Genomic DNA, 19,918 nt, shown 5'->3' on the forward strand with positions numbered 1-19,918 from the left:
TGAATTAAGGATTATTTTTCACATCAAAATCATGTAAAAAAAGTTTTTTTAACATTTTTCTGAAACAAAGGCAAAAAAAAAAATGTGACACTTCGCGTAAAAATTACAGAAATGAATTATGTATGTTTAACTCAATTATTGAGAATAATAACTTTAATAACAGAGCGCGTACCAATTTACCGCGTGCTCTGGACATGCGCGGATCCAGGGGGGGGTCATGGGGGTCATGACCCCCCCCTGGAGCCCAGGTTGGCCATACAAATAGACCACGTGACCCCCCTGGGCACGAAGCTGGATCCGCGCTTGGCTCTGGAAGCGTACCCGACCCGATACGCGATTTGGTATTAGTACACATTTTCTAAGGCCCACTTGCACCAACCACTTAACTCAGGGTTTGTGTGCTGTCAACTGTCAAATTCCATATAAAATGGTGGGTGAAGCCTCGGGTTAACCCTCCATTTTCGTTAGTGCAAGTGGCCCTAAGATGATTTTTTTGCTCACGTCACTAATCCCTAAACAATTGTTTTTTTTTATTACTCTCATTTACCCGCTATAAAATACACCAGGGATGTAACGGAGTTCTGCTTCTGCTTCCGTTACTGCAGAACTTCCGTTTTGTTTTACACATCCGCTTCTGTTCCGGTTCTGTTATTTTTCAAACGGAAGTTATAACGGATGTCGGAACCTAGCGCGACGGTGAGACATGAGCGGCGTACATCAAAGACCAACAGGTCTATACCTATCATTCGCTCATCTCTCCGCTTGCCACGTGCTGCGATACTAAACATTAATCGCTTCATTCCATTGCGCGCCAATATTTGTCCTGTCCACCTAGTTAGTAGCGAGTGAACAACTATTCAGTGGTGCAGGGCTTATCTACGATCCCCTTAGAAGCTCCCCTTAGATTTGTTTATTAAATACAGTTTACTTCTTTTACAATCACTCCATTTAATTTAAAAATTTAATTGTGTGCTAACAATTACACATATAATTTTTACTGGTTAGTTTTGGATTGTATTATACTACCTACGAGTAAGTTTTCTTTTCGTTTCTAAAACCTTTTACGGCATAATAAAGGTTTAAAAGGATTCTTATGTGATTTTTAGTGATTACCTAAACAACAAACAATCTTAAAGTTCAAGGTGATTTAAATTTTTGGATTGTAATGAATGATATACTTAAGATAAAATATCAGGTAACTTTTCTTTTCGTTTTTAAAACCTACGTGGGCCTAAAGGCTGATTACAAACTGCTGATTACAGGCTGAACAGTAAACACCTAAAAGTTCTAGGTAATTTAATTAGTTTTGGTTTATGTTATACCTATGTGGTATTTTTTCATTTCGTTTTAACATCTATAACTTCCGCTTCTGGTTCCGGTTCCGCTTCTGCTTCCGTTAAACTAAATTCAAAACTTCCGCTTCCGCTTCCGGTTCCGTTAAAACCACATCCGTTACATCCCTGAAATACACCCTGTATGATATGGGATTATTGTCAAAGCGGACCCTAGGCTCTCACGAGCCGTGGCGAATGCCGGGCTTACCCAAGAAGGATGATGATACGCACATAACATACAATCATATAAGTCACACAAAAGATAACTAAACCTACAAAATCGTTACGAGTATATCACCATCACCAACAAGTCGCCGCCATCGCCAGACAAAGAATGAAGAACTTTGGAGCAGGCTACGACTTCAGAGAGCTACCCATGAGCCCCATCATCCGATACGTGGAGATGGTCGAGAAGCTCCTGAATAGCTGAAGGATCTCAGGATCGTAGGGGGTAATTGCACAAAAGATCCCGATGGGTCGAAGTGTATCCGTAAGGGCCCCCGCAGATTTAAGATAAGATAAGATCACCAACAAGTCGAATTCGTGTCCAGGTACAGTAATACGAGATGCAGCATAATTTTATTGGCATTAGGCCGGCGCGTGACGAGCCACGTGCGTCCTCCACGTTGCGAGCCCCGCCCGCGCCTCGGCCACGTAACTCCTACTCTACCCGCTAGGAAAATACACCTCATTTGAACGATCTAAAGTCTGAATTGCAACGGACTGGATCCGACACTTATGTATGTTGTTATGAGGTGTTTGACACTGCAACCGGGTTTTTATGTCATTGGTGTTGTCTATTGCGTTTCGGACTACATTTGATTCTTTCATGTTTTTAAGACGATACAGGTGCCGTAGCCGAATGGCATTTCTGGGACGCGAAAAGAAAACGAAACGCCGCGAAAGGTAGTCTGGCTCTGTCGCGCCAATACGTAAGAGCGATAGAGATAGATATCTACGAGCGTTTCGTTTCGTGAGCGTTTGTGCCAGTCGGCTATGTACCCAGGAGGGGTCAATCATACTAATATTATAAATGGGAAAGTGTGTGTGTCTGTTTGTTTGTCCTTCCTTCACGGCAAATCGGAGCGACGCATTGTCGTGATTTTTTAAGCGGAAATAGTTGAAGGGATGGAGAGTGACATAGGGTCTCTTTCTAATGAGTTATCCATTCAAACGCTCTCGACTATTTCCTCTCTGGTTTTTGAAGAAAGAGCAATGATTTTTTCAATATAGATTTTTTTTTTATTTGTGTAGGACCGTTTTGATTTTTTTATATTCTTATTCTTATTTTTAAAGACTCTAGAGCCCATCAAAAATTTCCAAAAAAGTGTTAATAGATTATGGAACATAAAAAAATACCCTTTTGGATTCAAATTTGTGAATATAGCCAAAAAAAAAACTGAGACCAATGGATTTTTCCATTTTTAAGTTTACTTATTTAAAAATGTTATGTAAATTCCTATCGTTCGCGGAAAAATCAAATTTAATTTTAAAATGTTTTACTTTAAATCGTAGCGTATCCTAAAGTAATTTCGTCAAGTTCGAAACGAATGGCGATATCGTGTTTAGCTGAGTTTTTCAAAAGTTTAATGGATAATTTTTTTTATGATAAATCTAGTTAATTACACTAGTATATTTAACTAAAATTCCCAAATTGAAAGGGGGGCTCCTTTCCATTTTAAGATTTTCGCTCCTGTAGCGTCTTAAAGCATACTATTTCGCTTACCATCAGGCGACCTGTCTGCTCGTTTGCCTTTGTTTATTATGCTGAAATCGCAAAAAAAAAAATTTGGCTGTTTCATACATTTCAACTGTCATGATCTCATGATGCCGCTCATTTCTATAAAACACCGACGACCGGTCTGGCGCAGTCGGTAGTGACCCTGCCTGCCACGCCGCGGTCCCGGGTTCGAATCCCGGTAAGGGCATTTATTTGGTGATGAGCACAGATATTTGTGCAGGTGGTCATGGATGTTTTCTATGTATATAAGTATTATATATTTATATATCAGTTGTCTGAGTAAAAAGCACCAGTAGCCTTCTTTGAGCTTTTTGTGGGACACAATCTGTGTAAGAATGTCCTATAATATTTATATTTACAAAGCAAAAGTCTTACCTACCTTAAGCATTATATAAAAAAAAAACAGCCCAATTTTTTTCGCGATTTCAGCTTTGGTCCCATGGTAAAAGTTGCAAGCATTAAGACATTTATGACCTCAAAAGTCACCATGCAAAGATTGAACGGTCCTTTTTATTTCACCCTAGGAATCCTATCCTATTTTTAGGGGTGTAGGAGTATAATAGTCCGTCTTAGCTAGTTCTACAGGGAAAACGGAACGTGGAATTCAAACGTCATAAATACCCAGTCCACAGTCTTAAGGCCAGTTGCATCAACCACATTTGACAGACAAATCATCGTCACGCAGCAGAGATCTATGGAACTTCCCATACAGTCAAATTTAACGAACGCTTTAACGGTGACAGACGGTTTGATGCAACCGGCCCGTACTGGGTAAATGTAAAGGCAAGTAAAAAAGCGGGCATGTATAAACTTGCCCTGGCGACCTTCCCCTTCTTCAGGAAGCCGGCCTGGTAATCCTCGTCCTCTGACGGCACTGCGAAGCCCAGGTGCTCGCTGTTCCGGAACTCTTCGGTTGTGTTGTAGCTGCAAGAGAATAAAAATATAAGTTTCTAGGAAATAACTTATTTCATAAGCTAAGTAGGGGTATAAGGGTAATACTAACTGGGGTCTACGGCCCCTCAAATCAAGGGTGAACACGCATCTTCTGGGCGAGCCTTCTCCATCGTAGGCCACGTCTTTGCCTTTGTCTAGTCTGTGGCAAAGAGTAAACCCATTTATATATTTTTAAAACCCTTAGCCCCGTGTGGTGACGGATTTAGAATTTCACCACCCCCTTTCTTCCCATGGGTGTCGTAGAAGTCGACTATGGGGTATGGGTTAAATTGTGGCGTAGGCGAGAGGCTGGCAACCTGTCACTGCCAAGAGTGCCAAGTCACAATTTTCGTTTTCTTTCAACCCTTTAATTGCCAAAAGTGGCACTGAAACTTTAGTAGTTTCATGTACTTTGCCTACCTCATTATGGGATACAGGCGTGATTGTATGTTAAATAATGAAAGTGGTCTTTAACTGCAAAAACAGGAAACCCTGATTCAAATGTCATAATTGTATGATGTTTGCGATGAAGTAGATTCACCATTGCTCGACTCAAAAATACAAATAGAATCCTAATACCATCACTATCATATTCTACACAAACCTAATCTTCTAAATATATAAAAGAAGAAACTGACTGACCGACTGACTGACTGACATATCAACGCACAGCCGAACCCACTGGTCCTAGATATTCCAAATTTGGTACGTAGGTTCCTTATAAGGTACCTATAGAGGAGCACTAAGAAAGGATTTTTCAAAATTCACCCCCCAAGGGGGTGAAATGGGGTTCCAAACTTCAACGTTTGAATAAGATTACTTTTAGTACGCGGGCGATGCCGCGGGAAAAAGCTAGTAGAAATATAAAAATTTTCTTTCCTTCCTTCTTTCATTTGTTTACGCCGGGAAATTAGGAATGCTGCGATTAGATTAGGTATTATACAGAGTGGGGCCTGTAACCAAGGTGAAGAATTGAACTGTAGGCTATTCTCCTTATACTGATCAACATTTGTTCGACGACTTTTAAAAATAACTTGTATTTTGATTTTTATTACCCTTAAAAGTTTTTTCTAAGAGGTAATGTATTGCGAATTCTGTTAAGTCTAAAGTGTGACAGACAACGTCAATGACAACAATAATGGCGTACATTGAAGCTAATATTTATTTTGTATGAAAAATTAAAAATTTAAAGACTTCATAATTTTTAAAAGTCACTGAACAAATGTTGGTGAGAATAACCTACAGTTCAATTCTTCACCTTGAGTGAAATATGACAGGTCGATTCTGTATAAGATGGTGTCACCATATATTTTAATTTAATGTGTCTTTCATGTCTTACTCTACAGGAATATGACCCAGTATGGCCAGGATGCAAGTAAGTAGTCAGGATTTTGCCGTTTCAAATTCCCCGTGACTCCACCACAGAAGCATGCACCAAGTCACGTTCCATCTCATGACGACTGATATCTAGTCTCACGTGTTGACAGGAGCTATTACGATTCTGTTGTTAGTCATGCTTGTCGTCATATCTCTACGTCACGTCATGCTCGTATCAGCGGTTTATGTAAGTAGGTGGGAAAGAAAAGTAGTTGAGTTGACTGAGTTCACTTTACCAGGGCCGGATTTTCCTATTTTCCTTTTGGTCTAAAAGCACTTAGGACACAGGCCTGGCAACCTGCTGATGGACTGCGATGGAAAAGGGGGCCCCGATAAATTTTGGAGGCCCCAGGGCCCCATTTAATAATACAAATTGCCTCTTAAATTGTACCGACAATTTACAATTCTAGGTTCTGTTCAAAAAAATTACAAGTTACAAATTTGTCATAGTGGAAAATTTATAATTGTAGGAGTTTAGTACAATTTTACATATTTAGTTCAATAAACATTTTCACTTGACAGGTGATTTTTAAGTACCACAATTTTGTAAGGAAATGTGCTTTATTGAACACATAATTGTAATTACAAGTTTACATAGTATGAAAATTGTAGTACAATTCGTGACAGGAGATTAATCTGTGTCAAAACTCGATTTGAAGTGTGCTTTACGATCTGCATAATCAAAAAATATGGTTCTAACAACTAATAGTGACAGTAATGGGACGATTATGAATATCGACGATTTTTTCGTAAAAGGATACATTTTACTTTGATGTAACGGATTTACGTTCAATGAAAAATTCGGGTGAGCATAACTACCGTCGAATATTTACTTTTAAGAATAGGGCAATAGGCCAAATAGGGGTTATCTTCAAAGTGAGACTAATAGAAATGCAGCTCTTTCACACACTGAACAGATTTTGTGTGCGTTGCACTGGATGAGCTGTGGCTCTCAATATCATGTGGTAGCAGATGCATATGGAGTATTCTAGCCTTTTTTTATACATATTCAAGGATTTCAGTTGCTCGGCAATCTCTATCCACTTCTTTATTTTAATCTCGTGCGATTAATTTTTCACTAAACAGACCAAACAAAATATCCTTATTTACGTAAATGAGAGATACAATTTTAATTTTTTTGTTGATTTCCATACTTAATATTAAACAGTTAAACGGTAAACCAAATGATAGAGAACTTGTTGAAAATTTACATTTTATGTAAATTGTAAGTTACCATTACAAATTTGTGAGTACAATGTTGTCATTGTAAACTACAGGCGTTTTTTACATATTTAAATGTTTATTAAACGGCTTTTACAATGGTTACAATTGTACATTTTCTAATTGTAGGTTTCTTACTTATTTGTAGGTTTTATTAAACAGCACTTGTAGCAAAACTTTACAAATATGTCACTTTTTTACAAAATTGTTGAATTGTAATGTTTATTAAATGGGGCCCAAATGATAGAGAACTTGTTGAAAATTTACATTTTATGTAAATTGTAAGTTACCATTACAAATTTGTGAGTACAATGTTGTCATTGTAAACTACAGGCGTTTTTTACATATTTAAATGTTTATTAAACGGCTTTTACAATGGTTACAATTGTACATTTTCTAATTGTAGGTTTCTTACTTATTTGTAGGTTTTATTAAACAGCACTTGTAGCAAAACTTTACAAATATGTCACTTTTTTACAAAATTGTTGAATTGTAATGTTTATTAAATGGGGCCCAGGGGCGTATTTACCCTGTGGCCGACCGGGCAATGGCCTGAGGAGGCTAAATCCTTTTGGGACGCAAAGCTGGATTTTTTTTTTTTTTAAGTACTTTATTATCACTTAAGTAATAAACCGGCAAAGCTCACTCGCCCGGGTTATCAAATCCTTAAAATAATTATGCTATTTATATCTTTTAAGTTATTAGAAAATCTTAGCTATAGTTTTTCACGTAGTTCTTTTCTTTTTATCTGGACTATACCTGTATTTGTTTTACGCGCCAGGTAGCCACTTACCAATTCAAAAACCTACATACGACATCTTTTGAATGTTTCATTGATTCGATGAATAAATGATCCGATTGTCATTCATCGTGTTTGTGAAAATCGGCCAAGAGTAAGTTCTGAGCAAAAATGTGATTGTTCAGTAGCGTCACGTCGACTCACGACAAGCAAAAATCGAAAAGTTTTTTTTTTTAGGTTTTCCGACAAGAGGGAAAAACTGCTCTTTCTAAAATTGCTCGATTTATTAATATGCCTACATATGTACTCGCCATAACACGCTGTAGCCAGACTTAGTTAGGTACATACATTTCCCTTGATTCCTTTACCTAAGTTATACTTCTCTCCTAAATAGTGAATAGTCGAGTTATAAGTACTTTAAAAATCCTGATCGTGACAAAGGACCAAATATCCTGATATGTTAGGGTAAATCCTCACTCTTTGCAACCCAACACTAGTATAACTTATAACATCTACATTTTACATTTTATTTTAAACCGTGAACATTGAAATAGTACATTACGATATTTACGATACAAGTGCGGAAAGAGGAAAATAGACTGGCGATAAATAAAAACACGACCGAAGGGAGTGTTTTAAACCGACACGAGTTCCGAATTTTGTCTTCGACCATGTATTGTAGATTTTTAAATTTCGGCCCTGTGAAAGTTTCGACGGCAAGAATGCACTAGTTTCCAACTTTCCACTTTGCGAAGTAATACGGAAAAATAACTTTTAACCTTTCTATACGAAACCCTAAATATATGAATATGATGCACGTGACTCGAAGAAAAAATATACCGGTGTACATTTATACTTGTCATAACATAATACATGATACACGTGCACTGTACTGTACGTAGCAGTTCATGTTTGCCTGCGCTTATGTTATGTATTTATTTTGTTGAGATACATTTATACAGGGTGGTCCAAACCTTGACGTCAAAACGTTTTTTTTTAGATTCCTCATATCATGGGCTATCAGAATATACCCCATGTACAATTGGCTGATTGTTTGTAGTTTTCGAGTTACCAATTTTTAAAATTTTCTTTCTTGAGAAATTCTTGAGTGAAGAAATTAATTTCTAATAAAAAACTGTTGAGTTTTTTACTAGTTTATTTTTGTAAAATCATCACTATAAACGGTGCATTTGCTGAAAAAAAAATCAGCGTCATCACTTTGATACAAGTTGAATAAAAAAAATACCAACTTCAAAGTTTTGCGTTCAAAACACACTACATACATACAATTTTCGGTAATTTTACAACGTGCGTTGTAAAGTTAGTATTTTTTCCAACTTGCATCAAATTGAGTAAGCTGATTTTTTTTCGTGTGTGTGTGGATTGAGTGAGCACCTTCCGAAAATAAAAAAAAATATGCTGATCATTTAGTAAAAGTTCTAAAACAATTGTAAAACGAATCTCTGAATTTGTAAAAAGATAAATCAAAAGATACAGCCATTAACATGTGCTCACTCAGTTCTCACAAACTACCAACGAAAACAGTGAATATATTCATTTAACATATAATATTTATATACTAACATTTAGTAAAAAATAGGCCAACCTACCTCTATAAATATTAGATCACCTAGTGACGTATTAAATTTTTTACAAATAGTTTCTTATGCTCACTCAATCCACACACTTTTGAAAAGCCGAATTTTGATGAAAAACATAAGATTTAGACCGCTATTATATGTGTATAGTTTAGTAAAAGTGAAATGGGAATTTGTAAAATACAAAACGAACCACTAACGTGTCAGGTTTTTTTATAATAAATTTTTGTAAGTGCTCACTCAGTCCACACGTTTTGAGAAAGTTAAAAATGTAAATATCTTACGATTTGTAGCACCTAAGACACTCGAAAGTACTTCAACATTTAGTAAAAATTTTTACTAAATATCCACCATCTAATATTTTATATTCGTTGTCTGGTTTTAAAGATATTCAGACATAACTTTTCTCATACAAATGTATCAAGCAGGGTGACCACACTATGTCGGCTCCTGATTTTCCCCACCTTCCCATTGTCATATTGAGATTGGGGAGTTTCGTTCAATTTTGATAATAGTTTACCGGATTTGTAAGTGGGAGCGAGAAAAGAATAACTATTTCTCGCTCCCACTTACAAATCCGGTACGCTCATCTGTTAGCGCGATTAGATTACCAGGTTCTGGTTTCTTACTAGTGAAGTATTATATTCTTTGTTTCTTACCAATTATCATTCATGTCGTTTTTAATGCATGCATGTCGATATGGTTATTATCCTGACGTCGATAAAAATTACACAATACACATCATCACTAGGCCAAGAACATAATCTAAAAACAGTTTGCAGGTGGATAATTAATATGGTATTAGTTTAATATTATCAAAATTGAACGAACGAAACTCCCCAATCTCAATATGACAATGGGAAGGTGGGGAAAATCAGGAGCCGACATAGTGTGGTCACCCTACTTGATACATTTGTATGAGAAAAGTTATGTCTGAATATCTTTAAAACCAGACAACTAATATTAAATATTAGATGGTGGATATTTAGTAAAAATTTTTACTAAATGTTGAAGTACTTTCGAGTGTCTTAGGTGCTACAAATCGTAAGATATTTACATTTTTAACTTTCTCAAAACGTGTGGACTGAGTGAGCACTTACAAAAATTTATTATAAAAAACCTGACACGTTAGTGGTTCGTTTTGTATTTTACAAATTCCCATTTCACTTTTACTAAACTATACACATATAATAGCGGTCTAAATCTTATGTTTTTCATCAAAATTCGGCTTTTCAAAAGTGTGTGGATTGAGTGAGCATAAGAAACTATTTGTAAAAAATTTAATACGTCACTAGGTGATCTAATATTTATAGAGGTAGGTTGGCCTATTTTTTACTAAATGTTAGTATATAAATATTATATGTTAAATGAATATATTCACTGTTTTCGTTGGTAGTTTGTGAGAACTGAGTGAGCACATGTTAATGGCTGTATCTTTTGATTTATCTTTTTACAAATTCAGAGATTCGTTTTACAATTGTTTTAGAACTTTTACTATTTTTTTCCTGTAATCCATCGTTTGTAGTGACAATTATGCAAAAAGAAACTACTAAAAAGACTCAACCTTTTTTATTTAGGAAAAAAAATCAAAAATTCGTAACTCAAAAACTACAAAAAATCGGCTAATATACATGGGGGTATAATCTGATAGCCCAATGATGTGAGGAATCTAAAAAAAATTCTTGACGTTAAGGTTTGGACCACCCTGTATGTATAACGTTTGTATAAGAGTCACGTTGTAGAGAAAACACAAGATACGAATAAGAAAAGTAAATTTTGAAATAGTTTGTTTATGGCTAGTACAGTAGTAGGTAGTAAACATGTGTTTCACAGATGTCACATGTTTTAGACACGCGTCTACAGAAAACCTAGAAAGAATATGTGTTATATTACAATATAACTTAGGTATCATCCTCCTTGCGTTATCCCGGCATTTGCCACGGCTCATGGGAGCCTGGGGTCCGCTTTGACAACTAACCCCAAGATTTGGCGAAGGCACTAGTTTTACGAAAGCGACTGCCATCTGACCATTCAACCCGAAGGGTAACTAGGCCTTATTGGGATTAGTCCGGTTTCCTCACGATGTTTTCCTTCACCGAAAAGCGACTGGCAAATATTAAATGACATTTCGCACATAAGTTCCAAAAAACTCATTGGTACGAGTCGGGGTTCGAACCCGCGACCTCCGGATTGAAAGTCGCACGCACTTACCGCCAGGCCATCAGCGCTTATAACTTAGGTATACTCGTATAGATACAAAGTCCCCCTACCCAACAAAAGCAATTGGTTTGGTTTTGCCTACATTATTTCGAATGCATGCACCAATCAGGGTTTGTATCTCCAATTATGTACCTATTATTTATTATTATATAAAATTATAATATGTCATTAGTTATTAAAGCCTATTAGTTAGGAAAATAATCAACTATCGAGTCGCTTTTGTATGAGAGTAAGGAACTAAGGACACTTACGTATTGCTATGATAAATAGCAACAAAAAAAACTAAATCAAAATCGGTTCATCCGTTCGAGAGCTACGATGCCACAGACAGACACACACAGACAGACAGACAGACAAACAGACACACAGACAGACACGTCAAACTTATAACACCCCTTCGTTTTTGCGTCAAATTTTGTACTGAAGTTGATTCTTGCCTGTAATTTTAAATATGTCTCAGGGGTTAAAAGATTAACGAGGCAAATTTTTTTTGAAAAAAACCCGATTGCGACATAGTGGACCGATTTTCATGAAACATGGCTAAGAACGTGCTAAGAACCCTCCCGACAATTCAGCTTTCAAACAAAAAAAAAAAAAATCTAATGATCCATTGAAATCGTATCAATTAAGGGGTGTCGCCTTGCATCAAATGAGGTAGTTCTAATTTGTATTATATATTATTAGAGATGAAATAGTAATGTCAAATCCAAGTTTTCCACCTCGAAAGCCCATGGGGTCATAATTAAATTCATGAAAATCCGTAAAATTTCATGACTTTTTCTGACTTTTGTTAAATTTTACCACCAAAAACTTTTTGAACGGCAAAAGTGGCTATGAACAATTTGATTACAAATTTTGTCTACTTTAAATTGTGTATAGTGACTTTTGCCGTACCATGGGTACTTTGTTGAAAAAAATCACAAATGCTGAAATTTTTTAAGGTTTTTCGTGTATTTAATAATGACCCCATTGGCTTTCGAGGTGGAAAACTTAGATGCCGCATAACTATTGCATATACAACAATATGAAACACCAATTAGAACTACCTCATTTGATGCAAGGCTGAATGTACGATTTCAATGGATCATAAATCGCTTTTCCGCACGGGAGTTACGATGCCACAGACAGACACACACACAGACAGACACGCGCACAGACATACACACACTCAAACAGACAGACACACAGACAAACAGATAGACATGTCAAACTTATAACACCCCGTCGTTTTTGCGTCGGGGGTTAAAAATTAGTTAGAGAAGATCCAGTAAAAATTAAATGCGCATCAAAACCACTTCTAAACTTTACCAAATTGTAGAATGCGACTCGAACTAAGCAGTTCTCAAAAAGTTTGTACATAGCCACGTTAGCAAATTTTAATTGATCCTATTTTGTTACCAACATTTAGTAAGTCGACTTTCGTGAGATATATACAGGATAATTGTTATAATTAAAAAATATAGATACGAGAGAACCTTAATGACGAAATAAAACTTATTAAAATCTCAATTCATCAAAAAAAATCTTGGTAGCAAAATAGGAATAATAAAATCAATTTTTACTTTTTCCTTAATTTTTGTACAAACTTTTTGAGAACTGCTGAACTACACGTGGTAGCGTCAAATGACGCGCCACGTGCCACGTGTTAACCTGCGTCACGGCCGCCCTAGCCTTCATTCTATATTCTCAACTACATACACGTAATGTGTTAGTTATATCTATCCGAAGTGACAGTATGTAAGTAATAGTTATAATATGTAGTATATTACGATACAAGTGCGTACCGTCCCTTCGGTCGTGTTTTAATTTATCGCCACTCGTTTCGAACTTCCTTTTTTCCGCACTAGTTATAACGTTGTACGTGGTTGTCAATGAACAAATACATAAGAAGGTACAAATACATAAAGTGGTACAACCTTTCTCTGTGAACCTGACGAAGTCAAAATACTTAACTTCTTTAAAATAAAACCCTAGTACGTTTCCATGGTCATCATCTCCAAGTGAAAGTCAAGTTTCATTCAAGATTTAAATGCTTTCACATATAAAACTATTTGTGTTTAAAAAAGGAGGATTTAAAGGATGGATGAGAGGAGAGTAGCGAAGAAAGTATATGACAAAAGAGTGGAAGGGTCAGTTGGAAGTGGAAGACCTAGGCGAACTTTTCTTGTTCAAATCGGGGAAATATTGCAAAAAGGCCAGGGGGCCGATTTTTGAGTCTCACGGCGTTCGAATTCAGAAAATTGTCACTGAAAATAATAGGCAATTCACCGTTTTCAACCGGTATTTTAGTGACAGTGAGACTCAAAAATCGGCCCCCAGGCCAGAAGTACTCGAAACCGATGAGCGTGTATGAGAAACGTTATGAAAGTGTGTGAAGCGAAAGTGATTTGTCAGGATCGTAGTAACTGGAAATCCGTGATCTCTGCCTACCCCTCTGGGAAACAGGCGTGATTGTATGTATGTATGTGTTTAAAAAACATGAAAAAATATTTCTGCTCTTCTAGTGATAAGTTGAGATTTCAAAAGGGCTAAGATGTCTGTCAAACCATGTCTGTCACGTTCTAACAAGTATGTAAGTGCGAAAGTGACGCATGATATGACAAGTGACAAAAACACGACCACGGGACCCCGTACCTAATCCTGACAAGGGATCAAAAATCCTGACGTGTCAGGGAAAATCCTGATCCTGTCGAATCAATAGGTCCCTTTGTGGAAACAGTTCCCACTGAACGAAATTTATAACGGTTTTGCGAACGAAATAAAATGGTATTTGGGACCGGGTTCCTGGGAAACACATTATTCCATCGCTAAACAAATCCCTATCTCATCAATTCATCACCTCACGTCATTGCGAACGAAATAAAATGGTATTTGGGACCGGGTTCCTGGGAAACACATTATTCCATCGCTAAACAAATCCCTATCTCATCAATTCATCACCTCACGTCAGATTATTGAAAGAACGTTGGTAACGTATCTGTCACGTGTTTTATCACGTTTCCGGCGGTTGCTGGGTTGTTTTGAATTAAGTACCGTGTCTTAAGAGTCAACCAAACCCACTCAGAGCTACCATACAGACGAAATTACGCAATTTACGATCTCATTTTAAAACTCCAACATGGAAGTTGACAATGACATTGAACATTTATTGTAACACTAGCGGCCCGCCCCTGCTACGAATCAATCAATGAAATTATAGTGTAATAATGGAAAGAAGGATTAGTTACAATTGCCCCCAAATCGAGATTTGCACCGCTGTACCTTATCTAATATTGTCAGTTTGGTCCAGTAACAAGTCACAAAAATATCTGAAAAGAACACGCTTTTATGTCCATAATATTGTAATCGTGTTTCATACATTTTTTTTTATAACGGGTTACATAATACGGATTTTTAAATTGTTAAAAACGTGACTGTTAGGTTCGTGTGACTCTTAACTTACGTGATATAAAGAAAAACAAGTCAGTCAAGGATTTCCGATTGGGCGACTACCGTAAACATACAGGAAAATTTTGAACAAGATATTGGCTTCGCGGTAAAAAGGGGATTTAACACGTGTTTAACACATTTATCCTATCAATCCTATGGTTAATCTACATACCTACATATAATCACGCCGGTATCCTGTATCCCCTCTCGCCTACAAATTTAACCCGCAAATCGCTAAGGAAAATAAATAATAATTAGATACTGATTTAATTTAGATTGATTAATAGAGAGAGATAGAGATAATTTGTAAATATACATAAGGTAACGGACCCAATCATGGACAGTTTAAGAAAAAATTTCGCCTGTTTTTGATATTTCACTGATAAATGTAAAAATTCTACCGCTAAGCGTGTTAAATCTTGAATGTCCTATCCTTCTTTTACATTTCAAGCGTATTGCAGAATAGATACTCCTATTGGTTTCTTCATAGTTAACAAATTAAAACTAGGTGTTTTTTCTCCAATTATGGACGGCAGATCTCCAGTTAGATCAAGAGCCCAGGCCCGCCAGACCTTCCTCAAATTCTCAAGGATGAAACTTTGGGACAATGTAGAGTTCACATCGGCGTTTAATGTGTGCATATTTTCTAGTTCGGCCCATCGGCCAATTTTTTGCTATCAAGTGATGAAGGTGAAAAAAAAAAGTGCTTACTTTCCTTAAATTCTCAAGGCTGATTTTTATATATGTGTTAGAGCACGTTGTTAGAAATTGGTTATCATCAATGCTAGACCGTTTCCGCCGGCCATAACTTTTACCAGACGCGACAAAGTTGGCAAACAACGACTCTAACTTACCTCATTTTCTCAAGCCTGATTTTGATATATGATACGCAGGGACCTATAACTAGACCGTTTGTAAGCAGCCAGACCAATCGGATGGACCCAACCATCTGCCAGACCGACTTAAAGTTTCGATATGAGCATTAGTAGAATTGAAATATTCCAGGTCTATAAAAGCTAAAAACTTGAATTTTCTACATTAAGCTACGTGTATATTGTATACTTGACGTAATAAGCGACTTTCAAAAATTTTATTTCTAAGGAAATAAAAAAATGAAAGTTTATATGTGGTGCAAGATTAATTTTAAGCTATGAATTTTATTTACACTGCGTAAGTACATGTGTATTTTATTATAAATATAACTTTTACCAGACGCGACAAAGTTGGCAAAAAACGACTCTAACTTACCTCATTTTCTCAAGCCTGATTTTGATATATGATACGCTGGGACCTGTAACTAGACCGTTTGTAAGCAGCCAGACCAATCGGATGGACCCAACCATCCGCCAGACCGACTTAAAGTTTCGATATGAGCATTAGTAGAATTGAAATATTCCGGGTCTATAAAAGCTAAAAACTTTAATTTTCTACATTAAGCTACGTGTATATTGTATACTTGACGTAATAAGCGACTTTCAAAAATTTTATTTCTAAGGAAATAAAAAAATGAAAGTTTATATGTGGTGCAAGATTAATTTTAAGCTATGAATTTTATTTACACTGCGTAAGTACATGTGTATTTTATTATAAATATAACTTTTACCAGACGCGACAAAGTTGGCAAAAAACAACTCTAACTTACCTCATTTTCTCAAGCCTGATTTTGGTATATGATACGCAGGGACCTGTAACCAGACCGTTTGTAAGCAGCCAGACCAATCGGATGGACCCAACCATCCGCCAGACCGACTTAAAGTTTCGAAATGAGCATTAGTAGAATTGAAATATTCCGGGTCTATAAAAGCTAAAAACTTGAATTTTCTACATTAACTACCTTGTTCGACGACCGAAAAAAAAGTTTAATTTACTTTTCTTCTTTTATTTATAATAAAATACACATGTAGTTACGCAGTGTAAATAAAATTCATAGCTTAAAATTAGTCTTGCACCACATATAAACTTTAATTTTTTTATTTCCTTAGAAGTAAAATTTTTGAAAGTCGCTTATTACGTCAAGTATACATATACAATATACACGTAGCTTAATGTAGAAAATTCAAGTTTTTAGCTTTTATAGACCCGGAATATTTCAATTCTACTAATGCTCATATCGAAACTTTAAGTCGGTCTGGCGGATGGTTGGGTCCATCCGATTGGTCTGGCTGCTTACAAATGGTCTAGTTACAGGTCCCTGCGTATCATATATCAAAATCAGGCTTGAGAAAATGAGGTAAGTTAGAGTCGTTTTTTGCCAACTTTGTCGCGTCTGGTAAAAGTTATATTTATAATAAAATACACATGTACTTACGCAGTGTAAATAAAATTCATAGCTTAAAATTAATCTTGGACCACATATAAACTTTCATTTTTTTATTTCCTTAGAAGTAACATTTTTGAAAGTCGTTTATTACGTCAAGTAATATACACGTAGCTTAATGTAAAAAATTCAAGTTTTTAGCTTTTAAAGACCCGGAATATTTCAATTCTACTAATGCTCATATCGAAACTTTAAGTCGGTCTGGCGGATGGTTGGGTCCATCCGATTGGTCTGGCTGCTTACAAATGGTCTAGTTACAGGTCCCTGCGTATCATGTATCAAAATCAGACTTGAGAAAATGAGGTAAGTTAGAGTCGTTTTTTGCCAACTTTGTCGCGTCTGGTAAAAGTTATATTTATAATAAAATACACATGTACTTACGCAGTGTAAATAAAATTCATAGCTTAAAATTAATCTTGCACCACATATAAACTTTCATTTTTTTATTTCCTTAGAAGTAAAATTTTTGAAAGTCGCTTATTGCGTCAAGTATACAATATACACGTAGCTTAATGTAGAAAATTCAAGTTTTTAGCTTTTAGAGACCCGGAATATTTCAATTCTACTAATGCTCATATCGAAACTTTAAGTCGGGTTGGCGGATGGTTGGGTCCATCCGATTGGTCTGGCTGCTTACAAACGGTCTAGTTACAGGTCCCTGCGTATCATATATCAAAATCAGGCTTGAGAAAATGAGGTAAGTTAGAGTCGTTTTTTGCCAACTTTGTCGCGTCTGGTAAAAGTTATGGCCGGCGGAAACGGTCTGGCATTGATGATAACCAATTTCTAACAACGTGCTCTAACACATATATAAAAATCAGCCTTGAGAATTTAAGGAAAGTAAGCACTTTTTTTTTCACCTTCATCACTTGATAGCAAAAAATTGGCCGATGGGCCGAACTAGAAAATATGCACACATTAACCGCCGATATGAACTCTACATTGTCCCAAAGTTTCATCCTTGAGAATTTAAGGAAGGTCTGGCGGGCCTGGGCTCTGGGTCTACTTCTATCATAATGCAGCAGTTCTCAAAAGTTTGTACAAAAATAAAGGAAAAAGTTTTTTGTTTTTATTATTCCTATTTTGTTACCAAGATTTTTTTGATGAATTGAGATTTTAGTAAGTTTTATTTCGTCATTAAGGTTCTCTAGTATCTATATTTTCTTAATTATAAAAATTATCCTGTATATATCTCACGAAAGTCGACTTATCAAAATAGGATCAATTAAAATTTGCTGGCGTGGCGTCTATGTACAAACTTTTTGAGAACTGCTCAATTATTACTTTAAGTATAATACTTTAAGTAGGTACCTATATAGTAGGTTTATAAAAAAATATTGTAATGTGTGTTCCTATGTACAGTCGACTACAAAGAGATGTATCCATTTTTTCACCTTAATACAATGCAATAAGGTGAAAGAGTGTATACATCTCTTTGTAGTCGACCGTACATTTCTGAGTGAATTTGTATTGTATTGTAGACTTAAATATTTTTCTCTACAGAGGGTGGGTATAGCCGGGGAGCCCGCGATGCTAAATGTGTACTTACTTCACTTATAGCCAGAGATCTGATTTTTGTGCGTCATCTCATACTAAAAGTCATTAAAATGGCGTAAGTCACTAAGAATGTCGCAAATCCGTCCGATCTCTGCTTATAGCTTACTAACTACATAAAAGTATCTCTAAGGATCCTCCCGACTAGTGTTTATGTTAACAACCCAAATAACTCACGTGAGCGAGGCACGTGTGGTGACATCATGAGCTGGTGCGACCTTTCTTAGTTAGGCATGTTATAAATACGTAAATATCAACACACATTCGATGATAATTGATAACTTACTTATAATCAAAGACTTATATAACTCCGTATAGACGAATAAAGTCTAAGAAAAAAAATTACCTTAAAGCCCTAGAGAAAAAGGTACGGTGGCCTAGATGGCGTTACACCTTTGGGGAACGCTCGGCTAGATGGCGCTAATATTAAAACCTGTCATTTTAACACATATCAAGCTAACAATATGGGCCAAATTGTCAAAACTGAGGTTCAAAAGTTTTAAGCTTGTGTCGAGAGATGGCACTGTGATTACACATTTTACTTTGACAGTAACTCTCTATAATACGACTCGATCCTCTTTGCTTATAATAGATAAACCTATCTATCCTATCGTACCTACCTTATAAGTGCACATCAGCAGCGGCTGATCCATAGTCCATACAAGCCAATTCCCACAGGCTTGCCTAAAATTGATTACTAATAGTAAAGTACCTCAGTGTTGCTAGGAGAAATTTTCACCAGCCGCCCGCAACTGGTGCACATAGATATACATAACTGATATACAGTCAGGATCAAAAGTAGCGGATCAAAGAATGCTTCAAAAGGGGTAATCAGTGCTCTGTTTTCAATTCCTTCTGCTTGAAATATAAGTTATAAACTGTTTTGATATTACATTTTTAGCAACGCAGCGCTGGTGGCATCTATTATCGAGTAGTGGTACTGATAATTTACGCTATTTGACGCATGATTGACGTGTGATTGTCGCTAGATGTCACTTCAAATAACTTGCATTTACTGATGTATGGAGTTACAACTCTTCCCTTACTTATTCCTCTATGACCGTTCCAAAAAAAGATGACCGTGTCTTTTTATATTGAATACCTACTTAGTAATTAAATTATGACTGCGAACAGATTTATTTAAATTCTGAAAGTTATTAAATTAGCAGACATTGTAACTTTTTCAGTCATTTCAGTGCAGCAATGTTGCGTTAAGGGAATATATAACTTATAAACATTACTTATGTCCGAAGCCTGAATTAAAAACAGTAAAAGAGTCTAAATTGATAATCTCCTAAAAATCACATGTATGAATTCCTTTATTTCTACCATTCTGCATCGAAATTGCTGGAAAAGTTATGTCTGCAATAATGAGTCTGTTGGTACCAAAGTGCCATTCCTTTCACTCTATAACTGGGTAAACACCTTAATACACTAGCGATATCGTAGGTCGAA

At 36.2% G+C, this 19,918-nt stretch overlaps 1 protein-coding gene across 5 annotated transcripts in view; it reads right to left on the reverse strand.

The window, feature by feature from the left end:
* Positions 1-19,918, reverse strand: part of LOC125226126 (transcription factor cwo) — a 58,879-nt gene that overhangs the window by 14,792 nt on the left and 24,169 nt on the right. For 3 of the 5 annotated variants that reach the window (XM_048130002.1, XM_048130004.1, XM_048130006.1), the window contains exon 2: positions 3,891-3,999. In XM_048130002.1, coding sequence (XP_047985959.1) covers positions 3,891-3,999 — 109 coding nt within the window. The remainder of the gene's footprint in view (positions 1-3,890; positions 4,000-19,918) is intronic. The other 2 variants (XM_048130003.1, XM_048130005.1) reach the window with 1 other exon arrangement.

This window comes from Leguminivora glycinivorella, chromosome 5, assembly GCF_023078275.1.
Source record: "Leguminivora glycinivorella isolate SPB_JAAS2020 chromosome 5, LegGlyc_1.1, whole genome shotgun sequence".
Classification (NCBI taxonomy): domain Eukaryota; kingdom Metazoa; phylum Arthropoda; class Insecta; order Lepidoptera; family Tortricidae; genus Leguminivora; species Leguminivora glycinivorella.